The sequence below is a fragment of the Bos mutus genome, chromosome 22 (assembly GCF_027580195.1).
Source record: "Bos mutus isolate GX-2022 chromosome 22, NWIPB_WYAK_1.1, whole genome shotgun sequence".
NCBI classification, from domain to species: Eukaryota; Metazoa; Chordata; class Mammalia; order Artiodactyla; family Bovidae; genus Bos; species Bos mutus.
This window is the reverse complement of record NC_091638.1, coordinates 12,675,316-12,700,405: the sequence shown is the minus strand read 5'-3', so window position 1 is coordinate 12,700,405 and position 25,090 is coordinate 12,675,316. Positions and strand designations below refer to the sequence as shown.

At 52.6% G+C, this 25,090-nt stretch overlaps 1 protein-coding gene across 4 annotated transcripts in view; it reads right to left on the bottom strand.

Annotated features, from left to right (window-relative positions):
- Nucleotides 1-938: 938 nt before the first annotated feature.
- TTC21A (tetratricopeptide repeat domain 21A) overlaps nt 939-25,090 on the bottom strand; it is a 35,342-nt gene continuing 11,190 nt past the window's right edge. For 2 of the 4 annotated variants that reach the window (XR_011461875.1, XR_011461876.1), the window contains 20 exons: nt 22,244-22,328; nt 20,134-20,232; nt 18,835-19,027; nt 15,392-15,489; nt 15,031-15,231; nt 13,693-13,822; nt 11,832-11,989; nt 11,409-11,624; nt 10,269-10,507; nt 9,272-9,344; nt 9,049-9,159; nt 8,582-8,720; nt 8,301-8,404; nt 6,679-6,867; nt 5,707-5,817; nt 5,018-5,099; nt 4,116-4,266; nt 3,523-3,684; nt 2,888-3,408; nt 2,289-2,407 (listed from right to left, as the gene is read on the bottom strand). Coding sequence is in view for 1 of the 4 variants with exons in the window: in XM_070359159.1 (XP_070215260.1) it covers nt 1,872-1,949; nt 2,051-2,118; nt 2,287-2,407; nt 2,888-3,135; nt 3,200-3,393; nt 3,523-3,684; nt 4,116-4,266; nt 5,018-5,099; nt 5,707-5,817; nt 6,679-6,867; nt 8,301-8,404; nt 8,582-8,720; nt 9,049-9,159; nt 9,272-9,344; nt 10,269-10,507; nt 11,409-11,624; nt 11,832-11,989; nt 13,693-13,822; nt 15,031-15,231; nt 15,392-15,489; nt 18,835-19,027; nt 20,134-20,232; nt 22,244-22,328 (3,250 nt within the window). In the remaining 3 variants the exon portion in view is untranslated. Of the gene's footprint in view, nt 1,078-1,866; nt 1,950-2,050; nt 2,119-2,286; nt 2,408-2,887; nt 3,409-3,522; nt 3,685-4,115; nt 4,267-5,017; nt 5,100-5,706; nt 5,818-6,678; nt 6,868-8,300; nt 8,405-8,581; nt 8,721-9,048; nt 9,160-9,271; nt 9,345-10,268; nt 10,508-11,408; nt 11,625-11,831; nt 11,990-13,692; nt 13,823-15,030; nt 15,232-15,391; nt 15,490-18,834; nt 19,028-20,133; nt 20,233-22,243; nt 22,329-25,090 lie in introns of those variants that run through there. The other 2 variants (XM_070359159.1, XR_011461877.1) reach the window with 2 other exon arrangements.

Genomic DNA, 25,090 nt, shown 5'->3' with positions numbered 1-25,090 from the left:
TTGCTCCAGTGTGCGTGATCCAAAACCTGGGTCTCTCCAAGGGTGCTGAGGCTGTGCTTGGGCCAGCCTGGGGGTCTGGGTGGCAGCTCCCCACAGCTCCAATACTCTGGTTCGAAGCTCCTGCAGGTTCCTATCCCATGGCCACAGCCCATGGTTGGACTAAGCCGCCCACTCCCCAGCTAGGGCCACAGGGGTACCTCTCAACATAATCCACCCCTAGAAACTAGCTTGTAAAACAGATCATAATAAAGGCAGCTGGCTTCCCATAGGAATGATGGTGGTAACCTGGGGAAGATGTTCCAGATCATTGACTCATACCAAAAGGCCATGCACGTGATCATCAGTATGTTATAAAAACAAGGCTCGAAGTCATGAGGGATGACAGCCTAAGTCATCCCTCATGACTTCGAGCCTTGTTTTTATAACATACTGTTCTAGAAGGGACCCTAACCTGTTCACTGCTCCCAAACCTTAGTCACTGGACAACTTGAAAACTCTGCCCTATCTGAGTTCTACTCATACTAAGTATATTTTGTTGTTTAGTCACTCAGTCAGGTCCGACTCTTTGCAACCTTATGGACTGTATCCTATCAGACTTCACTGTCCATGGGATTTCCCAGGCAAGAATACTGTAGTGGGTTGCCATTTCCTCCTCCAGGGGATCTTCCCGACCCAGGGATTGAACCTGTGTCTCCTGCATTGGCAGGTGGATTCTTTACCACTGAGCCACCAGGGAAGCCCATGAATTATTTTACTTTTTATCAATTATATCAATATGCTTAAAAGTGAGAAGTATTCTATGTAACAGCACTCACAAATTCATGAGTTTGTGTGCTATTTTTCTCTATTATATAAGGATGATATTTAAACACATAGTTATGAAACTTTCAGATGTTTGCTGTATATCGTTGGCAGGGATTTGTACTGTAATTTGAGAACACAGAGATCTAGTCTAATTTCCTGCCACAGATGGGGACACATACCCAGAGGGAAAGGTCACACAGGGAGATTCTAGGCCTCCTGACTCCCAGTTCAGAGCTCCTTCCCCTGCGGTGAGCCTGGCCCATTACTGCCATCCTGAAAAACAGGAAGAGAGGTACTGGGAGCACAGCAAAGGTGACCTCTGTCACCCCCTTGTCAGTTACAGTTAACATTATTCATCTACAAAGAGACCCCTGCTTTTGTGCCCTTGGGTGTTGAAGGGTTCCTGGAAGATGAATTAGTTGGCCACTGTCTTTTACTGAAGCTGAAGCGCAGAGCTAGTTTTTCTTGGGATGTATTTTTCCTGCCCGAAGCAAGAGTGATGAGGTCTATCACAAACTCCCAAACTGGTAAGGACCAGCAGAGGCCTGCTGAAGCCTTGAGGAGGAGGAGGCAGAATGTATGGACAGAGGGGGCCTGTGTGGGCCCCCTGCCAGTGGGCGGCTTGGTAGGGAGGAGCCGTTGCTTCTGTAATTCAGGACTCTGGGGACCACAGAGGAGAGGGGAGGCTGGTATGGGCTGACCGAAAAATATTAAAGGAGCTGTAGGGTATTTTTTGAACCACCTCTTTGTTCCCTTTTGGCCCTTGAGTGTGTGGGATAAAAGTGGGGTCCATTAGAAGTTGCCCGGTGAACCCAGGGGAAGCTAAGCTGGTTGACATCTTTCTTCCTCAGAGTCAAACTGCTCCTTGCACCTTAAAAACCTAAAGCTTTGGGATGTCCTTTAGACCAGATTAGGCTTGATTCAAATCAACCACACACACACACAGAAATGGGGAAGAATAGGTTATTTTCTGACTCTCTTCTCCACTGACCCACTTCCCCACCCCCCCTCCATGAAACTTCTGTAGGTTGAGAGTTTCCACCCTCCCTGGTTCCCACTGACCACAGCTAGGGCCTCAGAGACCCTTGGGCCTTTTCCAGAATTTCTTCTCTGATTTTAGGGTAGTTGGGGTGCTCCCTGAGGACCTGGGACAGAGAAAGAAAGGGTATGAGACACCAGACAGGGCCCCGTGCCACTGCACCAACCCCCCACCCTCCGCCCCATCCCACCACTGTCAGGAGCTTACATCATGGCAGACTTCAATGGCTTCCACGAATCTCTTGTCTTTCAAGTAGTTGAAAGCGAGCCTGAAGCCTGTCCAGATGTAGGGAGGATAAAGACAGTGGGTGGCACTCTGATAACCCGAGAACCCCTCTGGTTCCCCACCACAAACAGATCACAGGCCCTGTGATATGGGGTCGGGAGGGTGGTCCCCGGCCCTGGCCCCTCCTCCATGCACGCGTGCCTGCCCGACGACTGTACCGATGGCAGGGTTGGTGTGATGGCTGTACTTCCAGGCCAGCTCGTAGTTGGCGGCCGCGTCCTTGTATGACTGCTCCCTTTCCATGATGAAGCCCATGTACTCGTAGGCCTTACAGCAGGACTGCAGGGAAAGCCGGTCAGAGCAGCGCGGGACCCGGCAGGGGCAAGGGCTGGGCAGGGGGTGCAGTAACCCAGACCACTCAGGGACTCCGCAGTACCTCCCGCCTTGACAAGAGGGTGAACTGGGTGCCCTCTTCTCAGCTATTCCTATACTGGAATGACCCCTGCCCTCACAGCCCTCCCGCTCTGACCTCCCAAGGCCCTCCCCCCTGACCCAACCAAACCCTCCTTACATGCCACCCTTCCATTTCCTGAGCCCTTCTCATCTCTTCTCCCCATTCTGCGTCCCTGTTGCAGGTGGCTGGACCCTGTTCGCTTCCTCTTGCCTTGCTTTCCTGTCCTGCTCTGTGGTTCACGGGACCCCTCCTGTCCTGCCTCTTCTCATCTCATTGCTATCCCTGCATCTCTGCCCACAGAGCCCCAGTGCCTCTCACACACACACCACCCCCTGCAACAGCCCCGACGGCGGTGCACCCCTCGCCTTGTTGTATTTCACGCAGCGCTGCAGCAGCTCCGAGGCCAGGTCAAACTTGCCGCCCTGGCAATAGATATCGGCCAGCAGGAGCCAGCTCCTCTCCAGGTCATCGGCCTCAGCCAGTGCCCACGGGGCCTTGGCCAGGCGCTTCAGCTGCGTGCGTGCCTTGGGGACCTGCTTCAGCAGGGAGCAGGCCTGCGCCATGGCCAGCAGGGCGGGGACGCTGTCCTTCTGTGCAGGCGGGAAGCAGGCATCTTGGCGCCCAGCCCTCCGCCTCGACATGCCGCCCACCCGCCCGCCCATCCCGGGAGCCAGCACACCTCAGCCGGGCCATCTCAACGAAGGTGCTCAGCGCCACTTCCACGTTGGCCTTCTCCCTGGTCGCCAGCAGGCACAGGCTCTGCAGCAGCCGCAGCTGGGTATGGCCCCTGGCCGAGTGTGGGTAGAACTCCCGCAGCAGCTTCTCGGCGGTGCGCACACCATGTTGCTCCAACTCCTTCCTGCTGCTGAAGCTGCGGGCACTGGGACTGAGCAGGAGGGCGCTGGCCTGGTCTGCCCACGAGGCCCTCGCCAGACCTCAATCCAGAGGCCGAGGGCTTTCCCTGCCTTCCCTCCCCACCCCCAGCCAGCTGGGCCCTCACTTGCTCTCGGTCACCAGGTTCTCGAAAGCCTCTCCGCCCATGATCTCGTTGTCTGGGTTCAGACAGATCTGCACCATGTGGTAGGTGGCACTCTGGCCCCAAGCAGTGTCCTTGCGTGCTTTGTTTAGGAACTTCAGGGCTTCGTTGGGCTGTCCTATGTGCCTGCAGCAGAGAAGAGTAACCCCGAGAATCAGATAAGGACGCTGAGGCCCGGGGAGAACAGGAACACTCGGGGGTCACTCCGAGAATCTGCGCAAAGCAAGGGCAGGATCTCTGGTCTCCCCACTTCCCGATGTGGAAGCTGAGCTTCGGCTTCCCTGGCAAAGCCCAGCACGTCTGTTGGGGAGAGCCTCCTACACTCTAGTGGTTCAGATGGTAGAAAATCTGCCTGCAGTGCAGCAGACCTGGGTTTGATCCCTGGGTCAGGAAGATCCCCTGGAGAAGGGAATGGCAACCCACTCCAGTATTCTTGCTGGAGAATCACAGGGACAGAGGAGCCTCGTGGGCTACAGTCCACAGTGTTGCAAAGAGTCAGACACGACTGAGTGACTAAACACACCTAGACACGCCTGCCAAGACATCCCCCAACCCACCAGCAGTAGATGCCTCTGCAGAAGTTGAACCCTGGCTCCAAAGGCACCCGGCTGGACATCTTCTCGGCCAATTCAAAGACGGCAGGGGCGTCCTCAAGTTTGCCACTTCTTCGTAGCAGATCGATTAGTTTGTTCAATACAGGAAAATTGTCTAAAATAAGAGAGCAGAAACCTCCAGGCTGTGCTAACCAGTAGCTGAATCAGGTAGGGGAAGCAGAGAGGACCAGGAGACACCGGTGGACTGGGCTGAACGTGGGCATCCCAGCGGCTCCACTGAGACACCATGAAGTGGTCACTCTTACTGCTCCCATTTCATAGATGAGAAGGCTGAGGCACAAAGACTTTGAGTAATCTGCCAAAGGTTACACATCAGGTAAGTGGAAGACCAGAATTCAGACCTAGAAGGTCTGGCTCCAAGACCTGCATTCCTAATAGCTGTGATCTGCTGGGCCTGACATGGGCCTGGCTGGAGCTCAAGCCTAAGCCTCTTATTCATGTCTGGCCCCTTCCCCAGCAAGACAGGGCGGTTTTATGCTACAGTGAGTGGGAAGAGAGCTACATGTCAGGGGAGAATTTCTAGCCACCTCCAGGAGGCTGTGACCTCCCAAGGCGAACTTAGGTTGAGCCACAGTGTCTGGGTTTTGGGGACAGACAGGCAGGACCAAGCACTGCCCTGCCTGAGACCAGGAACTGGCCCCTTGGACTGGGAAAGGGCCGGCACGTTCCACTGGGACTTTATCAGTTTCCTGCCTCTCTGGGAACAATCAGAGAGGAAGGGGCTTCCTCTGCCCGGTCAGGAAGGAGGGGAGAGGGCCCACCCTTCTGGGCGAGAGCAGACCTTGCTGGATGGGAACTGCCAGCAGCAGTCATGGTGGGCAGGCGTGATGCAGCCAGTTAGTTACCTGGTGCTTTCTCCAGGACTTGGTGGTAGAGGTTGATGGCAGCCTCGTATTTCTGTCTTCTAAACATCAGGTCAGCCATCACCTATTGAATTCACATGATGCTGGGATAGCAGCTTGCATGGGCGCGGTGGGGAGGCTGTGGTGGGAAGCGGGGACAGGGAAGGAGGGAAGGTAGGAGAGAACTTCCTAGGGAGCATCTCTGGGCACTGGGAGAAGGTCCCACAGAGGATGGGACAGCCTGGGGAGAGCGGTGGGGGTGAGGAGGGAAGGAGGCAGGAAAAGCCGAGGGTGGACACCGTGGAGCCAGCCCCTCCACCCATGTCTGAGAACTGCCAGATGTGGGCAGCAGGGTGGAATGGGGGCTACCCACCTCTGCTGGAGACAGCCCTGGAGGTGGTCTGGGTGACAGGGCAGAGAGGGGTAGGACTGGGGAGGGCTGTTTCCTCACACTTCCCGAAGCCCCAGGAACTGTCCTCGCCTGGCCTTTACCAGCGGGTGTGGTTTCCCCTGGAGTGAATCAGCCTCACCCTCTCCCCTCGGATGTGGCCCAGGAGGGAGGTCGCTGCTGCCCCCTGCTGCCAGCCCACCCCTCCCGTCCTGGGTGACGGATCCTGTGCTGAGTCCCCTGCTGCCCCACGGCCCAGCAGCCCGCCCTGTGGTCGTGGGGCCCCGGGCCCACAGCCTCTCACCACGGAGGCTGCCTCGTGGTTCTTCTCAGTCTGCAGGAGGTCGGCACAGTGCTGCTCACACAGGTCCAGGTGTCCCTGCAGCAGGTAGAGCCTCGCCAGCTCCAGCACCACCTGGACAGGCCCCGAGACAGTGAGCAACCAATGCGCATCACGGGAAAGCTTGGGCACCCAGGCCTCATCCTCGCACGCCCACATTCTGTCAGCTCTGCCTTCAAAGCATGAAAGCATGTCTTTGACCCCCTGGGATGATGTCTCTGGCTCTCCCCCTCTCCCACCCAGTACTATATCGTCATGACTTTTTCTAACTGACCGCTGAGAGGCAGGGCCCACTGAGCGCATATTGATCCTTCGGCTTCGGCTCTGACCTCATCTCCTCTGGGAAGCCCTCTGCGCCCCAGGCTCCGGGACAGTACCCCTCATCTGAGTTCGCAAGTGTCCTGACCCCCCTGTGGGTATCACATGCTATTAGAACTGCCTATGTACTTGTGTGTACCCAGTGCCCGGGGCAGGGACCTTGTCTTGCCCCACTGCGTCTCCAAGCCCTGGCCCAGTACCTGGCTTGCACATATTGGGAATCTGTTAAATGAGAACACATTAAATACATGAATGGGTCTGTCACTAAGCTCTTCATCTCCTCTCGAGTGAACTCCAGCCACCATTTCCCACCTGGAGCCATGCCTCTCACATGACCCTAAACCTCCTTGGAAGCTTAGTCTGGGCTTTATGCCCAGAAAAGCCCCTAGCAGCCAACGTGTCCTCTCCCCCCCTGCAAGGGGGACCTGAAAATGCTACACTTGCCACCGAGGGCTGCAGTGGGTGAGGGCCCTGGGATCTGCAGGCCTGCCTACACCAGGGGTCTGTGCCCCTTGCAGGGAACCACAGAGAAGGAAACAGCTTCCGTCCATAGTCAGGGAGCTCTGCAAGGCTTTGTGTCCCAAGGCAAGGACAAGGATCTCACTCCAAGGACCCCACCTTATTGTTAATAGGCGTGTAGGAGAGGGCATCTTTATAAGACTGCACTGCCTTGGCATACTCCTTCTCTGCCAGGTAGTATTCCCCAAACTGGATGCAGATGGAGGCTGCCAGTTGCTTCTGGGAGGGGATCATTTCCGGTCGCTCCAGGGGAACACGCTTCAGGATCCGAGACTGGAGGTCCATGGCCTAGGGAAACCAGGAAACTCTGCGTGAGCAACCCAGAGCCCGATGTGCCAGGTCTCAGGCCAATTCACAGCAAGCCTCCAAGCTCTCATCTCAGAGCTAGCTGTCTAAGAAGGGCATCTCAGGTCCCCCTGAGCAAATCTGGGTCGCTCTGGACAGGCAAGGCTGCTGGCTGAGCACCAGGAGGCAAACCAGCACTGCCGCGGGGGCAGGAGCAGGGCAAAGGCTCTCAAGCAACAGACACTCCACTGTACTCGGCTCATTTACCTGTTTCCATCACACCTGGCACTCACTGTGTCTGATCTACCTCAGCTGTCCGATAGGCTGGAACAGGCACACAGTAGGTGTTCAGCACAGGCTGTGTTTTGTTGGGTGCGTTTGTTTTGAATAGTGTCCTGCTGGGAATTTGAGGCAGCCCCCACAAATAGCCGCGACATAACAGTGATTAAGGGAGTAGCCAGAGAGCACTGGGGCAAGAGGAAACAATGAGGCCAGGGTTAAGTTTTGGGTAGTGGTTACAGATCAGCCCTGGGTTCCCCGAAGGCCAGACTGAGGAATGGAAATCCAGTGGGAAACCCCGAGGATAAGTCACATCAAGCAGTCAGAGACGATCTACAACCACAGGCACACGCCCCAGGGGGCAAGTGCCAGGCCCCACCTTTGGGTACAGAGTGAAGAGGAAGGGAAAAAATGGCCAGGAGTCTCCTAGCAGGGGCTTCTCAGTGGCGCTCGTGGTAAAGAACCTGCCTGCCAGTGCAGGAGACGTAAGAGAGGCAGGTTCAATCCCTATGTTGGGAAGATCCCCTGGAGGAGGGCATGCAACCTACTCCACTCTCGTTGCCTAGAAAATCCCATGAACAGAGAAGCCTGGTGGGCTATGGTCCAGAGGGTTGAAAAGAGGCGGACGCGAATGAAGTGACTTAGCAAGCACACAGTGCTCCCAGCAGGAGACTATGGGTTGGGACAGGCCAAAGCTGGTTCAAATCTCAGCTCCACCACTTACTAGCAGTGTGACTTTGGGTACATTTCTTCACCTCTTTGAGCCTTATCTGTTAAACAGGAATGCCTCAGTGCTTAGCTCAAAGGGCTACTGTGAGAATTAAATAAGTCAAAAAGCCTAGTACAGAACTCAGCACAGAGCATTCAGTGCGTGAGAGCTGCTGGCATTGTCTATTAATAACAGCACAAGCATCCTTGAGGACAAAGGCACTGTCTTCCTCCCTGCCTTCTCCAGTCCAGCCCAGGCGGGTTTTGAGCACTTCCATGCACAATCAATACGAGAGCAAGGGTGGGGGGATAAGTGGAAGGTGGATGTCAGGGGTGTAACCTGGATCCTCTCTAGAGGACCACGCCTGGAGACTTCCAGACCTGCAGTCCTATCTCCAGCTTCCATCAGGAAATGGCAGATAGACAGCTTAGGTCTACTTGTCAATTACCTTGTTCAAAGTTTCCGTCACATCTTCTTTTTTATGACTCTTGTAAACCTTGGCCAGCAAAAGTAAGCACTTGACATCATTCATCATGGATGGGATGTCTTTGACTGCAAAATGAAAACTCAAAGTAGTGTTTCCTGGCCCCTGGGGAGGGGGCTGTTGGGGGAGGATGGGGGCTGGGTTCGGAGCCCCAGCCAGTGCCTGTCCCCTGCCCCATCCTGCAGGAGAAGAGGGGGTGTGTCTGCTCGAAGTCAGGCTAGGGAAGACAGTTAGGGTGTGCTCACCAAAGTCATGATCCAGTGCCTGCTTCAAAACTTTTTCTGCTTTGTTGAACTTCTTTAACTTCAGGAGCAGTTCGGCCAGATCGCAGCACACAAAGTCCTGTCCGCTCATCTTCTGGGCGGCCTCATAATAATTAATTGCCTTCGTGCACACAGGAAATACGGGCATCAGGTCTGGTTTTGTATGTGGGCACCTCACACTGTGCCCTGACCCCCAACCCTGCAGTCACCATGCCTGTGTACCCCTCCAGAACACAGAAGCCTCAGATACAATGGCCTCCCGCCTGGCACAGGTCTCAAGCCTCAGCCTCAGCAGGTGTTAGGGGGTGGTGGGGAGTTGCTGAGCCCTCTCCTTGGCAACCTGTTCAGGGGGGTCTCTCCTTGCATCCAGCCTCCCACCCAAGCACCCTCCTCCATCTTCCCTGCTGGGCTGGCCCTCCCCGCCCCTTCCTACCCCATCATGGCCCGACCTTGGTGTACTGGTGGGTCTTCACATAAGCCTGCCCGATCCGGCTGATCAGGGATGCGTCGTGTGGGTTCTTTCTGTAGGCCTCATCGTAGACCTCCAGGGCCTTCTCTGGCTGGTGGGGAAAGGGTCTGCCATCTCTCTCTTCTCCCTTACTGGAGAAGCAAGATTGGGCAGGGTGGGTGCGGGGTGCAGCCACTTAGTGTGGTCACGAGACCTTAACTCACCTCCTGAATGTTCATGAAAGCATCACCCAGAAGCAGACTGGTGTGGGGGCCAGGCAGATGTTCACAGAGCTCCCTGCAAAAGTAACCAAAACCTTAGCTCAGCCCTGTGCGTCCTTCCTATTCCTGGATCCATCTCTTCTCCTCACTTATTCTGTCTGCCACCCGTGCACTCACTCATTTATTCATCACCCAGTGTTTCTCGGCTCAGATGGGACGCAGTGCTAGCTCCCTTAGTTCAGGCTCTCCTCATCTGTTATCTGGATCATGGCCGGGACTTCCACCCCCTCCTCTGGCCTCCACCCCAAACGCCTAGAACCTTCTTCATGAGGCAGCCTCTTTCTTTTTTTTTTCCCAGCCAAGCCTCACGTGGCATGTGGGATCTTAGTTCCCTGACCAGGGATTGAACCCAGGCCCCTGCATTGGAAGCACTGAGTCTTTACCACTGAACCACCAGGAAGTCCCAGCCTACTTTTTCTAAACCTTCAATGAGACCATGTCATCTCACTATTTATTGGTTTCCCATTGCTCGTGGCATCACCTCCCCTTCCTCCCGAATTGCCTAGATGGAGTTTTGCCTGAGGAAGGGGACAAGAAAGGTACACTTGAGGGCCCAACGTCAAATTGTAGAGATAATTGCCGAGGGCTCCCAATCCCGGCTCTCCATCCTCCTTCACTCACATCGGTTACATCTAAGCCCCTGAACACTTCCCCAAGGACAGGCCACGCCGGAACCATGGTTCCCACCAGGATATGAACCATAATGAGGGGCAAGCAGAACTCAGGGAAGATTCACTCCTGTGTCCTTACAACTCAGCAGCAGGTTGGCCTGACTGACCGACCTATCACACTCAGATTCTCACCAGGGAAAATTCCCTTCTATTGTCAAACACACTCTGAGAACACGTTCTGAAGCCCCGGGGCAAAGAAGACGATCTGGAGAAAACACTCCTGACACGTGACTGGGACCGGGCCGGTCAGTGCGCCGCCCGGGGCTCACCGGTAGCACCCGATATAGAGGCGGGCATCCTTGCGGGTCTGCAGGTAGATGCTGGCCATCTTCTCCTTGGCCTCCATGTAGCAGGGCTGCCTGGGCGTGATGCTCTGCAGCACGCTCAGCGCCAGGTCCACACTGCCCTTGCTCAGGGCCAAGTCCACATTGGCGATGGTGACGCGCATCTCCTCCGGCGTGCCGCTGAACTCATTGATGGCATCCTGCATGACCTTGGTGGCCTCGTGCTAAGATAAGGAAACCCAACAGACCCTCCATTTGCTGTCACCCACCACACCTGGAAGCCAGGGAGAGGATGGCCCATCCCCACTTTAGAGCAGCAGGAAGGGGACAGGGAGAGCGAGCCTCTCGGGGTTGAGGCCCACTGTTCCTGGAGGGCAGGGCCAGTTAGGGGACATGAAATCCCTGACTGTGAGAACTTGTCCCTGAGTGCCTCAAAGTCTGAATGTGATTTCTTCCTATGAGAGACCTATGGACGCATCTCCTATACCTTCCTGCTTTCAGTCAAAGGTATTTTTATGTTATGGTTAGTTAGTGTTAGCCACTCAGTTGCGTCCGACTCTTTGTGACCCCATGGTCTGTAGCCTGCCAGGCTCCTCTATCCATGGAATTGGGCACATAAAGGTATATTTGAATTGTATCTTCATTGCATTTGTACTCTCATTTATTCCAACAAAGTTACTTTCTTTGCCCATTTTGGTTCTTTGTGCCTTTGCCCAGCCAGACCTTCCAAGGTCCCAGGGCCGCCCCATACAGTTGAGCAGGTTGCACACTGCAAACCTCCAAGGGGATGTAAGCGGCATCCACTGGAGAGGTGCACTGCCCAACTGCACGACCACGTGTGGTGGCTCTGGTGGGCCTTGTGCTCTGCCTCCCTGACAACCTTCTGGGGACAGTGAGGTTGGCAGGGGACAGATCATGCAGGACTCAGGAGGGTTTGGAGTTTATCTTAAGGGTGTGGGAGCCACTGAAGCCTTTAAGGTAGGGGAGAGGGATACTCCCAAATGAATAAAAGCTAAACTAAAGTGCAAGGAAACACCAGCCAGAATCAAAGAGCCTGGTTCCCAGGTCTACCCTGGCCCTCCAGCATGCGCCAGCAGCAAGAGAACAGAGCAGGGCGTTTCTCACCAGCTCTCCGTTCATCCGGAGGGCATCTGCCAGCTCCAGTAAGATGGACACCCGCTCGCTGGGGCACACGCAGGGCCCACGGAACTTCTTGTTCTCTTCCGTCCTCAGAGTTGGTAATTTTATGATCATCTTCAGTGCCTTTATGGCTTCTGGATAGTCCCCAGACTTGTTGAGGGCCTTGGCCTTGATGAAGTGGTAAAGGGGGTGGTCTCGGACCTAAAGGAGCGTCAGCAGAGTGTGGGGTTCCAACTCCCATAGGGGAGAAAGCCACAGGATTCCACAGAGCCAGTCCCTGCCTTTGGGCCAGCAGAAGGGGCTGAGGGATTCTGGCAGCTCCTGGGGCTACTCTCCCAAGGCGAGTAGGGGCTGAAGCTAGTGGGGCTGTGGGATGCTGAGCAGCGACAGGGCATCGGGGACCCCCACCTGGAAGTTGTGGCTGACGCCCAGCTCCAAGGAGTGGGAGCACATGGCAAAGTTGCCCTGAGCCAGGTAGATCTGAGCCATGAGGAGGTGGGCGTCCACGGAGGTGGGGTCCAGCTCCAGGCAACGCTGCAGGGTGCTCTGGGCATGCTCTAACTCCCCTAGAAACAGGAAACAAACCCCTACATCCAGGGATCCTTGGGCACTCTCAGGACCCACCACGTAAAGGCAGAAGGAATTTTACGTGTCCTGTTTCCCAGAAATATCCAAGCTGGGCATTTATCCCGTGTCTGTTCAGCTTGACTCAAAGGTCTCTTCCTAAAATTAGAACTACTATTAGTTTTTGCCTTGACCCAGACAACAGCCAGGAGACTCAAACCTGGGTGTGACACCTCCCTTCCTTCTGTACCCTCAGGGAGATGGCTAAGTCACTTCACTGCTCTGTCTGGAGGCTCAGGGGAACACTGAAGTCTCAATTTCCATACCTAAGAGCAGAACAAAGCCTAATAATAGCAGCAACCGTGACAGCCACAACTTGAGAAGCACCCGCTCTGTGCCAACACAGGCAAAGTTCTTGAGAAAGGCTGGTTTAGTGTCTGCCCACCCCCACCAAGTTGGTATTATCATGCCTGTCTTTCAGATGCAGGACTGGAACTTTAGTGATGTAAGTCACTCAGCTCCAAAGGGACGAAGTCAGTATTTATGTCCAGGGCCATGGGCTCCTGAGACTGCGCTCTGAATGCCTTGGCACATTGGGGCCCAGAGGCCTTCCTGTGCCAGGCTGACCCTAAATGGGAGGCAGTGGCAACTCAGGGCCAGGGTACAGTGAGCTGGTTGGGAGGCCCTCCTTCCTCTGCTGCCAGGTCCCTCAACAGCTCTTGCTTGGGGTCCATCACCCAGTGGGTAGAGAGCACTTGCTTCTGGGTCCCAAACTCCCGGCACCTTCAACTGTGCTGCAGAAATATGAAGGTGTCACCATGACAACCTGAGCAGCTGGAGACCTTGCTTTGTCCCTAAAGCGCTGGTATCTGCCGGCATCCCTGTGTGTGTGTGTCTGGCAGGGGAGGGAGGGCCTGCCCTCACCTTGTACCCAGGAGACCTTGGAGCAGCGGGTAAACCTGGCACTCTGATGAACACTGGGAGGACAGAGGACAAAGACCAGGAGCTCTAGAAAGTGCAACCCATACAGTGCAGAGCACACAGACGTGCCATGCCATTCTGAAGCCTCTGGACACCAGAGATCAGCTTGACTTTCAGGCAGATGGGGGTGAAAGGTCACGGGGAGCCAAGACTTCCAAGAGCACAACAGGCCCCCACCGAGGGTTCTCCCCATCCTTCCCTCTTTCTCCAGGATCCAGGCCTTGAGATAGGAGAGGCTGAATGGGGACCGTTCTGGCCCATGAGGCTCCGCGAGTCTAATGGCACAGGGTCCCCCTCCCTCGGGGCCTTCCCGACTGTCTTTTAAAAACTGCCACCCCTATATCCTCTCCCCGGCTTTCATTTTCTCCATCGCATGGTCATGTCCTGACAATAACACTGTGCTTTATGTCCACGTACCCCTACTAGAACACAAACTCCAGGGTGGAGCTTTTCTTGTTCTGAGCACTGCTGTCCCCTAGGATCAGAGCAGTGCTGGTGCATCATCGACAGTGAAGTGACTGTCAGCTGGTACAGATCAAGTAAGTAATCAGCAAAAGGGAGGGTGGGAGAGACCTCTGCTGGTGAGGAGTCGGGGTGTTGGAGGCTGGGAACAGTGGGCGCACCTGGTGACTGAGGGTGAGGGGGTGTGTGTGGAGTGTCCCAGGCAGGGAGCCTGCAGACACTCACCCAGGGCTCTCCCAGCCACAAGGACTCACTGGCTCACCTGAGAGATACTTGACCTGGGCCATCACATACAGTGGCTCAATCAGGGCTGGTGCCACCTTGACTACAGAATTCAAGATGGCAGCGACTTGCTTAAGAAGAGGAGACACGATCTGGCCTGGAGACCGGGGCTGTAGAACACAAGGGTCTGGCTGTGCGGTTTGCCCTATTCTAAGAAAAAGACTCCTGGAGTGCTTAGAAAACACTCAGTGAAGGGATTTTATTCCACACGTGTTTTTACTTTATCCTATTTTATTTTATTTTTATTTACTTTAGTTACTTTGTTCATTTTTTTTACTTTATTTTACCCTGGTAGCTCAGATGGTAAAGAATCTGCTTGCAACGCAGGAGATCCAGGTTCAATTCCCTGGGTCAGGAAGATCCCCTGGAGAAGGGAATGGCAACCCACTACAGTATTCTTGCCAGGAGAATCCCATAGACAGAGGAGCCTGGTGGGCTACAGTCCATGGGGTAGCTAAGAGTCAGACATGACTGAGTGACTAACATTTTCATGCTTCACACACATATTTACCATCCACTCTGTACTACTTTGTCCAAGAGCATAAGCTCCTGAGAATGGGGACTTCATTTGTTCACTTTTGACTCCCCCCTATCAAGCATGGCATCTGGCACATGGTGATGCCCTCAATAGATATTTGTGGGATGGGATTACGAGGCTGCTACTGCTAAGTCACTTCAGTCGTGTCCGACTCTGTGCGACCCCATAGACGGCAGCCCACCAGGCTCCCCCGTCCCTGGGATTCTCCAGGCAAGAACACTGGAGTGGGTTGCCATTTCCTTCTCCAATGCATCAAAGTGAAAAGTGAAAGTGAAGTCGCTCAGTCGTGTCCGACCCTCAGCGACCCCATGGACTGCAGCTTACCAGGCTCCTCCGTCCATGGGATTTCCCAGGCAAGAGTACTGGAGTGGGGTGCCAGGCACTTGGGGGATATTAAGGCATGTAAGATACGATCATTGCCCACAGGGACTCTTGATTGTCTGGGAAGGCCAGACAAACAGGCAAAGACAAAAATACTTCTTAGAAGACATTGGGAGAAAAGGGAGCCCAGTTCCTCCCTGGGATGAACAGAGGCCAGTGCCCCGCTCCTCACATGCAGTCCCTGGACCGCAGCATCAGCATCGCCTGGGAGATGCAGGGTTGTGCCCCACTTCCTGGGTGATTGGCACGTTGCCTGTGCAAATGTGAAAAGCACTGGGTTCCCCAACTGCCCGAGGCTCAAGCAACCTAGTGACTGGCCAGGTAGGTCCTGCCTCTGCCCAGACCTGTTCACCAGTCCAACCCCGCTCCCCATCCCACGAAGAAGCACCCTCCTCTAACCTGCTTGGGGCAGAAGACCAGGTACTCCTTGGCGATGCAGACCAGGAAGATGGGGTCGAGCCGTTCCAAGTATTCGGAGCTCATGGGGAGGGCCTGCATGCTGGAGAAGTGCAGCTCGGCGGCCTCCTTTAGTAGCGTCGTGGCCTCCTGCTCCCCCCTATGCTTCTTGGACACCAGGAGGGCTTGGAGGAAAACCAGCACCTGTGGGGAGCAGGCCCGGGTCTTGGAGGCAACACTCACTAGGCAGAGCCAGCAGGCCAAGGAGAAGCAGAAGTCCAAGGGGCAACTGGGGTTGGGGAGAGGGAGGGGGTGTGGCGGGGGCCGGATCCCAGGGCAACCTCGGCCCCCACAGGGCTCTGACCTTGGACTTCCCCAGAGACTGCTGCACCTCCTTCAGGAATTCGAGCTGGTGTTCGGCCTCCTCCAGGTGGCCGTCTAAGATCTGGCACCAGATGATCCCTGGGAGGGGACAGAACTGGGATGAACAGCCGGCTCTGTGGCAGAGCCAGCAGGCCAAGGGACAGTGGACGGCAGGGACCCTTCCCTGAGACTTCATAAACTCAGAGAGTGGTATGTGCTCATGGGGAAGCGTTCAAATCGTAGGGCAAGGAAAACATCCCCAGCTCACGTTCTGCCCTCAGCGTGCCTTTCTCTAGAGAGAATCAACATGAACAGATTGGAGTGGATTTCTTCAAACATCTTGCAAAGCATCTGCATGTTATTAGTGTATAGTGTATCTTCCCATCCGTTCATATAAATTACCCTATTCTCTTCAATGGTGACATAATATTTCACTGCCGATGTAACCATTTATTTAACTACTGCACTACTGAAGGACTCCTCGTTTCACATTTCGTTGGTTTTCAGTGTTTAAATATTACAATGCCATGGTCAACATTTTTGTGTGTTCTAACTCCTTATGTAGAGACGATGGGTCAAAGGGCATGTACATCTAAAAACCTTGATAGATAAGGCCAGCTTGCCCTCCAAGGATATTTGAATTAATATTACTGTCAAGAATTTGTAAGTGTTTTTTTCTTTCCCCACGACCTCACAAACATGCTTTACTCTTTACCATGCTAAAGAGTGAATAACTTGTTTTAATTCACTTAAAAAAAAAAAATCTTTTTAGAGAGAATGGACATCTTTTTATATATTTTCTACTGTAACTTTCCTGTTAATAGCTTTTTCCTGTTTTTCTTTGAATGGATTTTTAGATCTCTCTATTCTCTTTATATATATTCCTTGTTACAAACATTTTCCATTAGTTTGCCTTTAACCTTTTACCTATTTTTCCTCTGCCTTTTTGCCATCGAGTAGTTTTAAATTTTTACATAAATTGGTCAAATATTTTCCTTTAGAACTTCTGAGTTTGTAGTTATGCTTAGAATTCCCCGGGCAACCCAAGTCCAATTTAACTTTTATGTTTAAATATCTAAGTCATCTAGAATTTATTTTTGAGGATAATGTGAAATGGGCATTTACCTTTATTTTTTTTCATAAAGAATAGTCAGGTATCCGACCACGAGTTATTGAAACTCTTATCGGTTTGAAATGTCATTTCTATCAGAAGGCCTGTTTCTATCCTGTTGATCTATTTGTGTATTCCAGGATTGGCCTCAAATGGACGTCTCTTTTTTAAAAAAAATAATTTTTTTTTGGCTGTTGTGTGTCTTTGCTGCTGTGCGGGATTTTCTATAGTGCGGTGCGCTGGTTTCTCACTGTGGTGCTTCTCTTGTTGCAGAGCATGGGCTCTACGGCACACAGGCTTCAGGAGCTGTGGCTCCCAGGCTCTAGAGCACAGGCCCAGGGTTGTGGTGCACGAGCTTCGTTGCTCCGAGGCACGCAGGATCTTCCCAGATCAGGGATCGAACCCGTGTCTCCTGCATTGGCAGGCGGATTATTTACCACTGAGACACCAAGGAAATCCTTAACTACTCTTGTTTTGATGTGTTTTGATGTTGGGAGGACAAATCCCTTCTGTTCCTACTATTCTTCTTTTACAATTTATTCCTCGACCATTTGGGTATGTTTATTTCTGACTGTCTTCCCCACCACCATCTTGGTTTTCAGTCATATCCGTCCCACTACTTGGCTCATCTATGGACATTTTTAATTTGCAAAAATCATATTTTAAATTTTCAGCAACTCTATTTTTGTTATCTGTATTTTTTTCCTAGTGGCATGTTCTTTACTCATGGACCTAATAGACTCTAGACTCAGCCAACACAGGAGGTGTTTTGGGGACAAAGTCTTTTCTGTATCTGGCCTTAACTTTGTTCCTCAGAGGGCCACTGCTTTGCATGTTCCACTTGGCCCCTCTTTCAAACTGCTAGCAGATTTATAAATGGACTAGAGTGAAGACTATTAGCAATCAGGGCAGATTTCTCAAATTGCTAAGGCCCCTGATTTTCCCAGACGGACCAGGTAAGATGGATGAGTCAAGGACACATATGCGTGGACTCAGGCTTGGCTGGAGAGTGTGGACTTCCCTTTTGGCTGACCAGCAGGGACTCTCCCTTGAATTGAGGAAGTGGGCAAGGACTCAGCCTGGTGGAGGAACATTTCAGGGGATTTTGCCTATGTGTTGGGCATTCAGGCTTTGCCCTTCACGTCCTTGTTGGTGGTGGGACATCATGGGGGGCTTTGTTCTGCTCTGTCCTGTCCCAACACCTGGTAAGAGTCTCCTTGATCCCCTTCTTGGGCTTCCAATAACCCTCCTGTTATCTCGATGATGACCTCATGACATATTTTGCTCCCAGCCTCTGGGGACCCCAAGCTTGTGTTTTTTTAAATTTTTCTGTTTTCTGGAGTCCTCTGGGGAAAGCTGATCTACTCATTTCTTTAGCTGTCCCATCTCTGCCCATGTTGGCTTATAGGTTTCTAGACTTGCTCAGAGATTCCAGATTGAATGCAGTCTGCTTACTATCTGCTAGAAATGCGAAGTTCTTCAGAGTTCCTGGTCTACCAAAGACACCTTACCCTGTTTCTGGGGCTGCTATGGGGCCTCACCATCTTTTTAAAATGTTGCCCGTGACTTTGGGGGGGCTTTGGTGAGGGAGGAGGAAGCGATAACCGAGGAGTCAGCCTGATGCATTGAACCAGAAATCAAGACCAACCACTTGGACTGCTTTTTTGACTGTGCTGCACAGATGTGCCTGGAGTTTAGCGAGAAGTGACTTTGCCCTCAAAAGACACATCTCCTCGGAGCCGGGGCAGGAAGCCGGCTTGCCTGGGGCATTGATGATGAGGCTGCCTCCACTAAAATCAAATACCTCTGTTTCAGGATTCGCTAGAGACCACAGATTTGAGAGCTTTGTGTAAAAATGAAAACTGGGCTTTGGAAAATTCACTTGACATTTGTATAAAGTGGGAGGGAAGCCCTGGGACACATGGGGAAGCAAAACTCTCAAAACTACTCACTCTGGTGGCCTTTCAGCACGGGGGCCTGAAGAGGAAGGGTCTACAGAGGTGAGGTGAGCGGCTGTGGGGCCGGGGGGAGGGGGCGCTGGGCTGGGGGGCCCGAGAGGAGGCAGGGCTGACCCAACATGTCAGGCAGAGTGTGGCTATCAGAGGTCTGAAGGAGATGAGAATGGCTTTGACTGCTGTCGAGAATTCCTGTGCCTCTTACGTCTATATGTGTAGATGCCTCAAAAGGCACCCCATCCTACAATGCACCCCCAAACTCACATACCCTCTGGGAAGAATGCTTACCAACCCCTCTCTTCAGGATTCATGGAGGTCACCCTGCTTGGCTCCCACCCGCCAGCCTGCCACCCCTCTCCCTGCCCAGCCTGCCCAGACCTGTCAAGGCAGCCACGCTGCTCTCGTCCAGCTTCATGGCCTTCGAGTACCACAGAGACGCCTCCTTTACTTGGTCCTGCAGGATGAAGAGGTAGCCCAGCTCGGTGGCCATGTGGGCGTCGGAGGATGTGGCCATGAAGGTTCGTTCGATGAAGCTACACACCAGCTGCAGAATCCCCTGGTGCCTCCCACACTGAAAGGAACAGACACGGGGAAGGGGATACCAGTCACTCCAACCTGCCTCAACAAGGCCATGTTGCAAATGGGGGACACTTTGGCAGGACTCGGGGGTGCTCAAGAGAGCCCCAAAAGTACCGTGTGTCCAGGTAGCTGTCCAGCTCGCAAAGAATCCCCCCGACCCCGGTGGCCACATGTGCAGAACCGCCTCCAGGCATGGAGCCCTCGGAGGGACCCAGCCCCGTGTCTGGCCATAGTCACCGGTCTAACAAGTCACCAGGAGGTTTTTCATAAACTGAAACTGCACGAGGGGAACTCTTGGTGTCGCACTGATGGGAAGTGGCCCTGAGGGCTGTGAGCAGCCACATTCCCTGCTGTGTGTGGAGAATGAGCAGAGAGAATCAGACACAGAGGTGGAGGGAGAGAGCATATCCCAGTGGAATTAGACTCCCCAGAGTTGCCCCTGCTCTCATGACAATTCCTTATGGTAAATCTTTCTTCTTTTCAGTTGGGGCACACGGGATCTCCAGCTGAGGCTTGTGAACTCTTAGTTGCAGCATGTGGGATATAGTTCCCTGACCAGGGATGGAACCCAGGCCTCCTGCACTGGGAGAGTGGAGTCTTAGCCACAGGAGCACCTGGGAAGCCCCCCTTCTAGTAAGTCTTGCTCTGGGGCTGAAGGCTGCGACAGAGACAGGCCGTTTGGCAGCTGTTTGCACCGTGCCTGGCGTCAGAGACAGTTAGGCAGGCGGCCTCCCTGGGTCTCTTTCACAAAAAGAACACAGGAGTCGGGGGCTCCAGCACCCTGCTCTTCCACAGCTGTGTTGCTGCCCTCTTTCCCCAAATAGGGTGCCTCCCACTCTGAAAGCACTTCCAGATCTCACTTCCAGGGTCTTCACAGCATCTCTGAAGGGCACGTGGGCACAGGAGAGAGAAGCCACCGGATACTGTGATAGGATGGAGGCAGGCAGGGGCCCCAGGGCCTGGGCCACTAGACTGAGAGATCAAGTTTAAGCCAGAGGGGTGGGGCAGAGTCCTGAGGGAGCTTCTAGGGGACCACAGATCTCCCCTGGGAACAAGACAGGATGCGCTAGTTCAGAAACCAGGGAGGAGCTTTCTTACCAGTCTGCTCACCACAAGAATTTTTTTAAGATGGAGGCTTGGATTTTGGGGCTCTCTTGTTTCCAGTGCCTTAATCAGATTCCTAACGTGCTCGGCAGCCTGCAAGAGCAAAACACAACGTCAAAGGCAGTAGGTAAAAGGGGAGTGGGGCAAAGGTTCTCAAGGGTGGCTGCCCGGAGCACCAGCTGAGAGATCTTAAACACACTCGGGCCTCCGCACCAACGCCAGAGATTCAGAGTTAACTGGCCTTGGGTGTCCCCAGGCTTCAGTATCACTTTGGGGCCCCGCAGGGGCTTTCCCTCCAGAGCCGGCACTGCCCCTTTATGCACGAGTCCGAGAAGAGCAGCTGCCCTTTGAGACACCCCCAAACAGTGCCAGAAGCCAGCTGTATGGTGCTACACACAGCAGTCCCCCCCAGGCGGTTGCAAACCACCTGGGCTGGCCCAGGAGTCAGGGTGGGTCTCTGGCCCCAAACTTCTGTTCCATTTTGACCTGAGTCACCACATTGATGCCTCTCTGTCATTCCAGTGAATCCTCCCAGGGACTCTGACAGTCAGTGTAACTGAATTTTCCAGTCTAGCAGATGAAGGGTCAGAAAGGTTAAGGTCATTTGACCAAGGTTACCCAGCCATCCAGATGGCTGACTGAGTCCAAAGCCTGTGTTCTTTCCTGGACTCTTCTGCCCATTCACTATGTGGGGTAGGGAGTTCTTAGTCCACAGCTGCAAAGAAGCACCAGGAAAGAATATGGGGTGGGGTGAGGGGAAGATCCCAGGGTTTGAGATGGGGGCAAAGGAGGGGCATTAAATGCTAACTGCCCTTGGGCCTAACCATGAGGCCAGGCCCTTAGAAGGCTTGCTCAGGGCCCCAGGTTCTCAGGGAGCTGAGGACAGGCCTACTCCCTTGCTTCTACCCAGAAACAGGGCTAGGGCCCTTTTCAAGGGTTCCTACCAAATACAGACCGTGCCCTTTGCCTCACCCCACCCCACAACATCCATAACCTCAGAGCTGGGCAAAAGGAACCAGAAACTTCCTTTTCTTGCCATGACCCCTTAGGGCCTCTTGACTGGTCACACTCTCCGCAGAGGCAATGTCTTTATTCAGAAGGCAGGGTTTTCACTGAAGACACAAACTCTTTTTGAAAGTAAGAATGTGTCTGGGCATGGAGGTTTTCATTAGGAATTCGAGGTGCTTCTGACTGCATCTGAGGACTCTTTGGGGTTTCTCTGGAAAACAAGTCTTAGGAGCAAGTTTACGGCCAGGTGCATGCTAAGTTGCTCACTTGTGTCTGACTCTTTGTGACCCCACAGACTGTAGCCAGTCAGGCTCCTCTGTCCATGTGACTCTCATACTGGAGTGGGTTGTCATTTATTGCCCCAGGGGACCTTCCTGACCCAGGGGACCCAGAGACCAAACCCACGTCTCCTGCATTGACAGGTGGATTCTTTACCACTGAGCAACCTGGGAAGTCCATGGGGCCAGGTACCGCCTGGTCAATATCTGAACAACTCTAACCATTCCCTTAAAAAAAGGCATTTCCTGAACACGAACACAACCATGGGAATTCCTTGGAGGTCCAGTGGTTAGGACTCAGCACTTTCACTGCTGTGGGCTTGGGTTCAATCCGTGGTCACAGAAGTAAGATCCCGCAAGCCATGCAGTGTGGCAAAAACAAAACCAAAACCAAAACCAGCAACAAACCACAATCATGACATCTATCAGTTAAAATGGAGCAAGTTATTGTAGTGCACTGGGCACCATTCCCAGTCGTCCTACGTGTCCTGTAATTGGACCTTATAACAACCACACAGAGTGGGTGGAATTATCTCCATTTTCACAGATGAGCATCTTGGGGCTCATCCAGGTGGAGACACCTGCCCAGGGCACACAGGGAACACGAGGCAGAACCAGAGCAGCATGTCAGCCTCACTGCCGGCCTTTGGAACTGTGTGGCTCAAAGACCAAGCCAGAGCTCCGAGTGTGTGGATGGGCGTAGGGAGCTGAGTCCCAGGGAGCCCCCTCCAAGGTCTTGGGGGTGGAGGTGCTGTGAAGGGTCCCTCCTTGGCTGGGCTGGTTTCAAGGTTCAACTTCTGAGTCTTGAAAGAACTTACTACGGTCATGTTTCCTTCTCTTGCGAGCTCATGCACAGCTAGAATCTGGCAGGCATCGATATTGCTTTTGTCTTTTTCGAGGATTCTGAAACAGGAAGAGGAGCCACGTGAATTGAGAGAGTTCAGAGGCAAGGTTAGGATGGTGCGGTGGCATCTTGTGATTGTCTCCTAACATCTATCCTCCCCTTCTCCTTTTAATAGAACCTGCTGAACTGCTGGGGCATGTGACTACTGCAATAAAGACTACATTTCCCAGCTTCCCTCTGCAGCTCATGTGTGACCATGTGATTAAGTTCTGACCAATAGGATGCAAGTGAAAGTGCCCAGGGTATATCCAGTGGTATCCCTACAGCATGCCTTCCATTTCTTCTCTTTCCTCCTTCTTGCTGGCTGGAATGTGGGCCATGTGAGCAACATCCTAGGAATAGGACAGCAGGGAGAGGGGGCCTGGGACCCTAGAGAGTTAAGCTGTCATCCTGGTCTTGGCCCACCACCCAAACTTTTCCCTGAGAGAGGAATAACCTTTTATGTTAAGTCCCTTATTTGGGGGTGTCTTCATGACAGAAATCTATTTATATCCCAAATTACACAGGCATGACTGTGGTACCAAGGTCAGGGGGCAGGGGGTCAGTCTGCAGCTGTAAGATGGAAAGGAAACTTTGGTTTCCATCATGTGTCACTGGGAAGACACGGCTCCTGATCACACTACAGAGGTTTTTTTTTATTATTATTATTTTTTTGACTGTGCTGGGTCTTTGTTGCCACAGGGACTTTTCCCTATTGTGGCGAGCACAGGCTACTCTCTCTAGTTGCGGTATGTGGGCTTCTCATCGTGGTGGCTTCTTTTGTTGCCGAGCATGGGCTCTGGAGCACTTGGGCTTCAGTAGTTGGGGTTTGTGAGCTCTAGAGCACAGGCTCAGAGGTTGTGGTGCACAGGCTTAGCTGCTGTGGGGCATGTGGAATCTTCCTGGACCAGGGATCGAACCCATGTCTCCTGCATTGGCTGGCAGATTCATTGGCTGGCAGATTCTTTACCACTGAGCCACCAGGGAATTCCCTGGAATTTGCAGTATTTTGTTTCTTTATAGGAAATTTCATATTTTCCAGCCAGGTCAGGGAATGGTCCTTCTGCTTAACAATTATTCTAATTGACTTTCAACTTTCAACATAACCAGGCACAGTCAACATTCAAAGAGTTCTAGGCATTTATGATGATTTTGAAGGCATTGTGAATTTCATAATTTAGAAATTAAAAAAAAAACTTTTAAAATGACGTATGGACTAAAAACGAATCAGAACTAATGTTACAGAAGTCACAGAACCAGATACTGAAGATACTACTGAAATATCCAGATGTGTAGACACTGTTAAATGGTACTTCAAGGGACATCCATAGACTTAAATGCTTATCTTCTAGAAGATTTAGAATGGCCAGGCATCCAACTCAAGAGTTAGACAATAACAACAGAGTACCTCCACAGAAGGTAGTTAGCAGGAAATAATAAACAGCAGAAATTAATCAATTAGAAAACAAGCCCAGGCAAGAGTGCTGGAGTGGGTTGCCATTTCCTTCTCCAGGGGATCTTCCCGACCCAGGGATCGAACCCAGGTCTCCCGCATTGTGGGTAGACGCTTTACCGTCTGAGCCACCAGGGAAGCTCAATAAACAGCAGAAATTAATCAATTAGAAAACAAGGATATCATAGCGTCAACAAAACTCAAAGCTAGTTCTTTAACAAGACTAATGGAAGAAACAAATTATTTTAACATTGGTGGAGAGAACTAAGAGAGAAGGAACAAATGAATAATGTTAGGGCTGCAGAGAGACACACATCTACAGAGAGCAAAAATTCAAAGAGCAATAGGGGAGGGACTGCCCTGGTGCTCCCGTGGTTAGAACTCTGTAATTCATTCTAATGTTGACACTATAAACTACATGAAACTAACGAAACATACAGGCTTCCAGGTGTCCTGTGGGCCCAAGGCGGAGCCTCCAGAGCAAGCTCTTGATCCAGGAGTTCCTGCCCAGGACACCAGCCAGCTGTGAGAGGCTGCGGAGGGCCTGCCCAGGCCTGGCACAGGCCGGAGTCACTTCCAGTTTCCTACCAGGGCCTCTGTATGACACTCCGATTCCAGTTAGCATCCTTCCATAGGGAAGGAAGAGGTATGTTTGTATTCCACCCCCTCACACAAACACACAATTCGGACTGCAAGGAGATCCAACCAGTCTATCCTAAAGGAAATCAGTCTTGAATGTTCATTGGAAGGACTGATGCTGAAGCTGAAACTCCAATACTTTGGCCACCTGATGCAAAGAGCTGACTTATTTGGAAAGACCCTGATGCTGGGAAAGATTGAAGGTGGGAGGAGAAGGGGACGACAGAGGATGAGACAGTTGGATGGCATCACTGACTCAATGGACATGAGTTTGAGCAGGCTCCGGGAGCTGGTGATGGACAGGGAGGCCTGGCGTGCCTCAGTCCATGGGGTTGCAAAGAGTCAGACACGACTGGGCGACTGAATTAAACTGAACTGTACTGGTGACTCATAATCACTCAGGAAAGAACAGTCCATCAACTCTTTTTAGGAAGAAAATTAGTACTATATGTTCTATGATTACTGTGATAAAAATGGTTAAAGCGGTAGAGTTTAAAGAGATAAGTTTCAGTTATCTAGAAAATTCCATTTTCAAAAACCCTCCATCAAACATCCCTCCCCTGAAGCCATCTTTATCTCTGTTCACAGTGAAAGTGCTTCAGGATCACCCTATACCTGGAACTGGGCTTCCACAAGTCCCCATAACTCCTGAATCCTCCCTCTGCTGTCTTCCTGGTACACTCAGCTTGC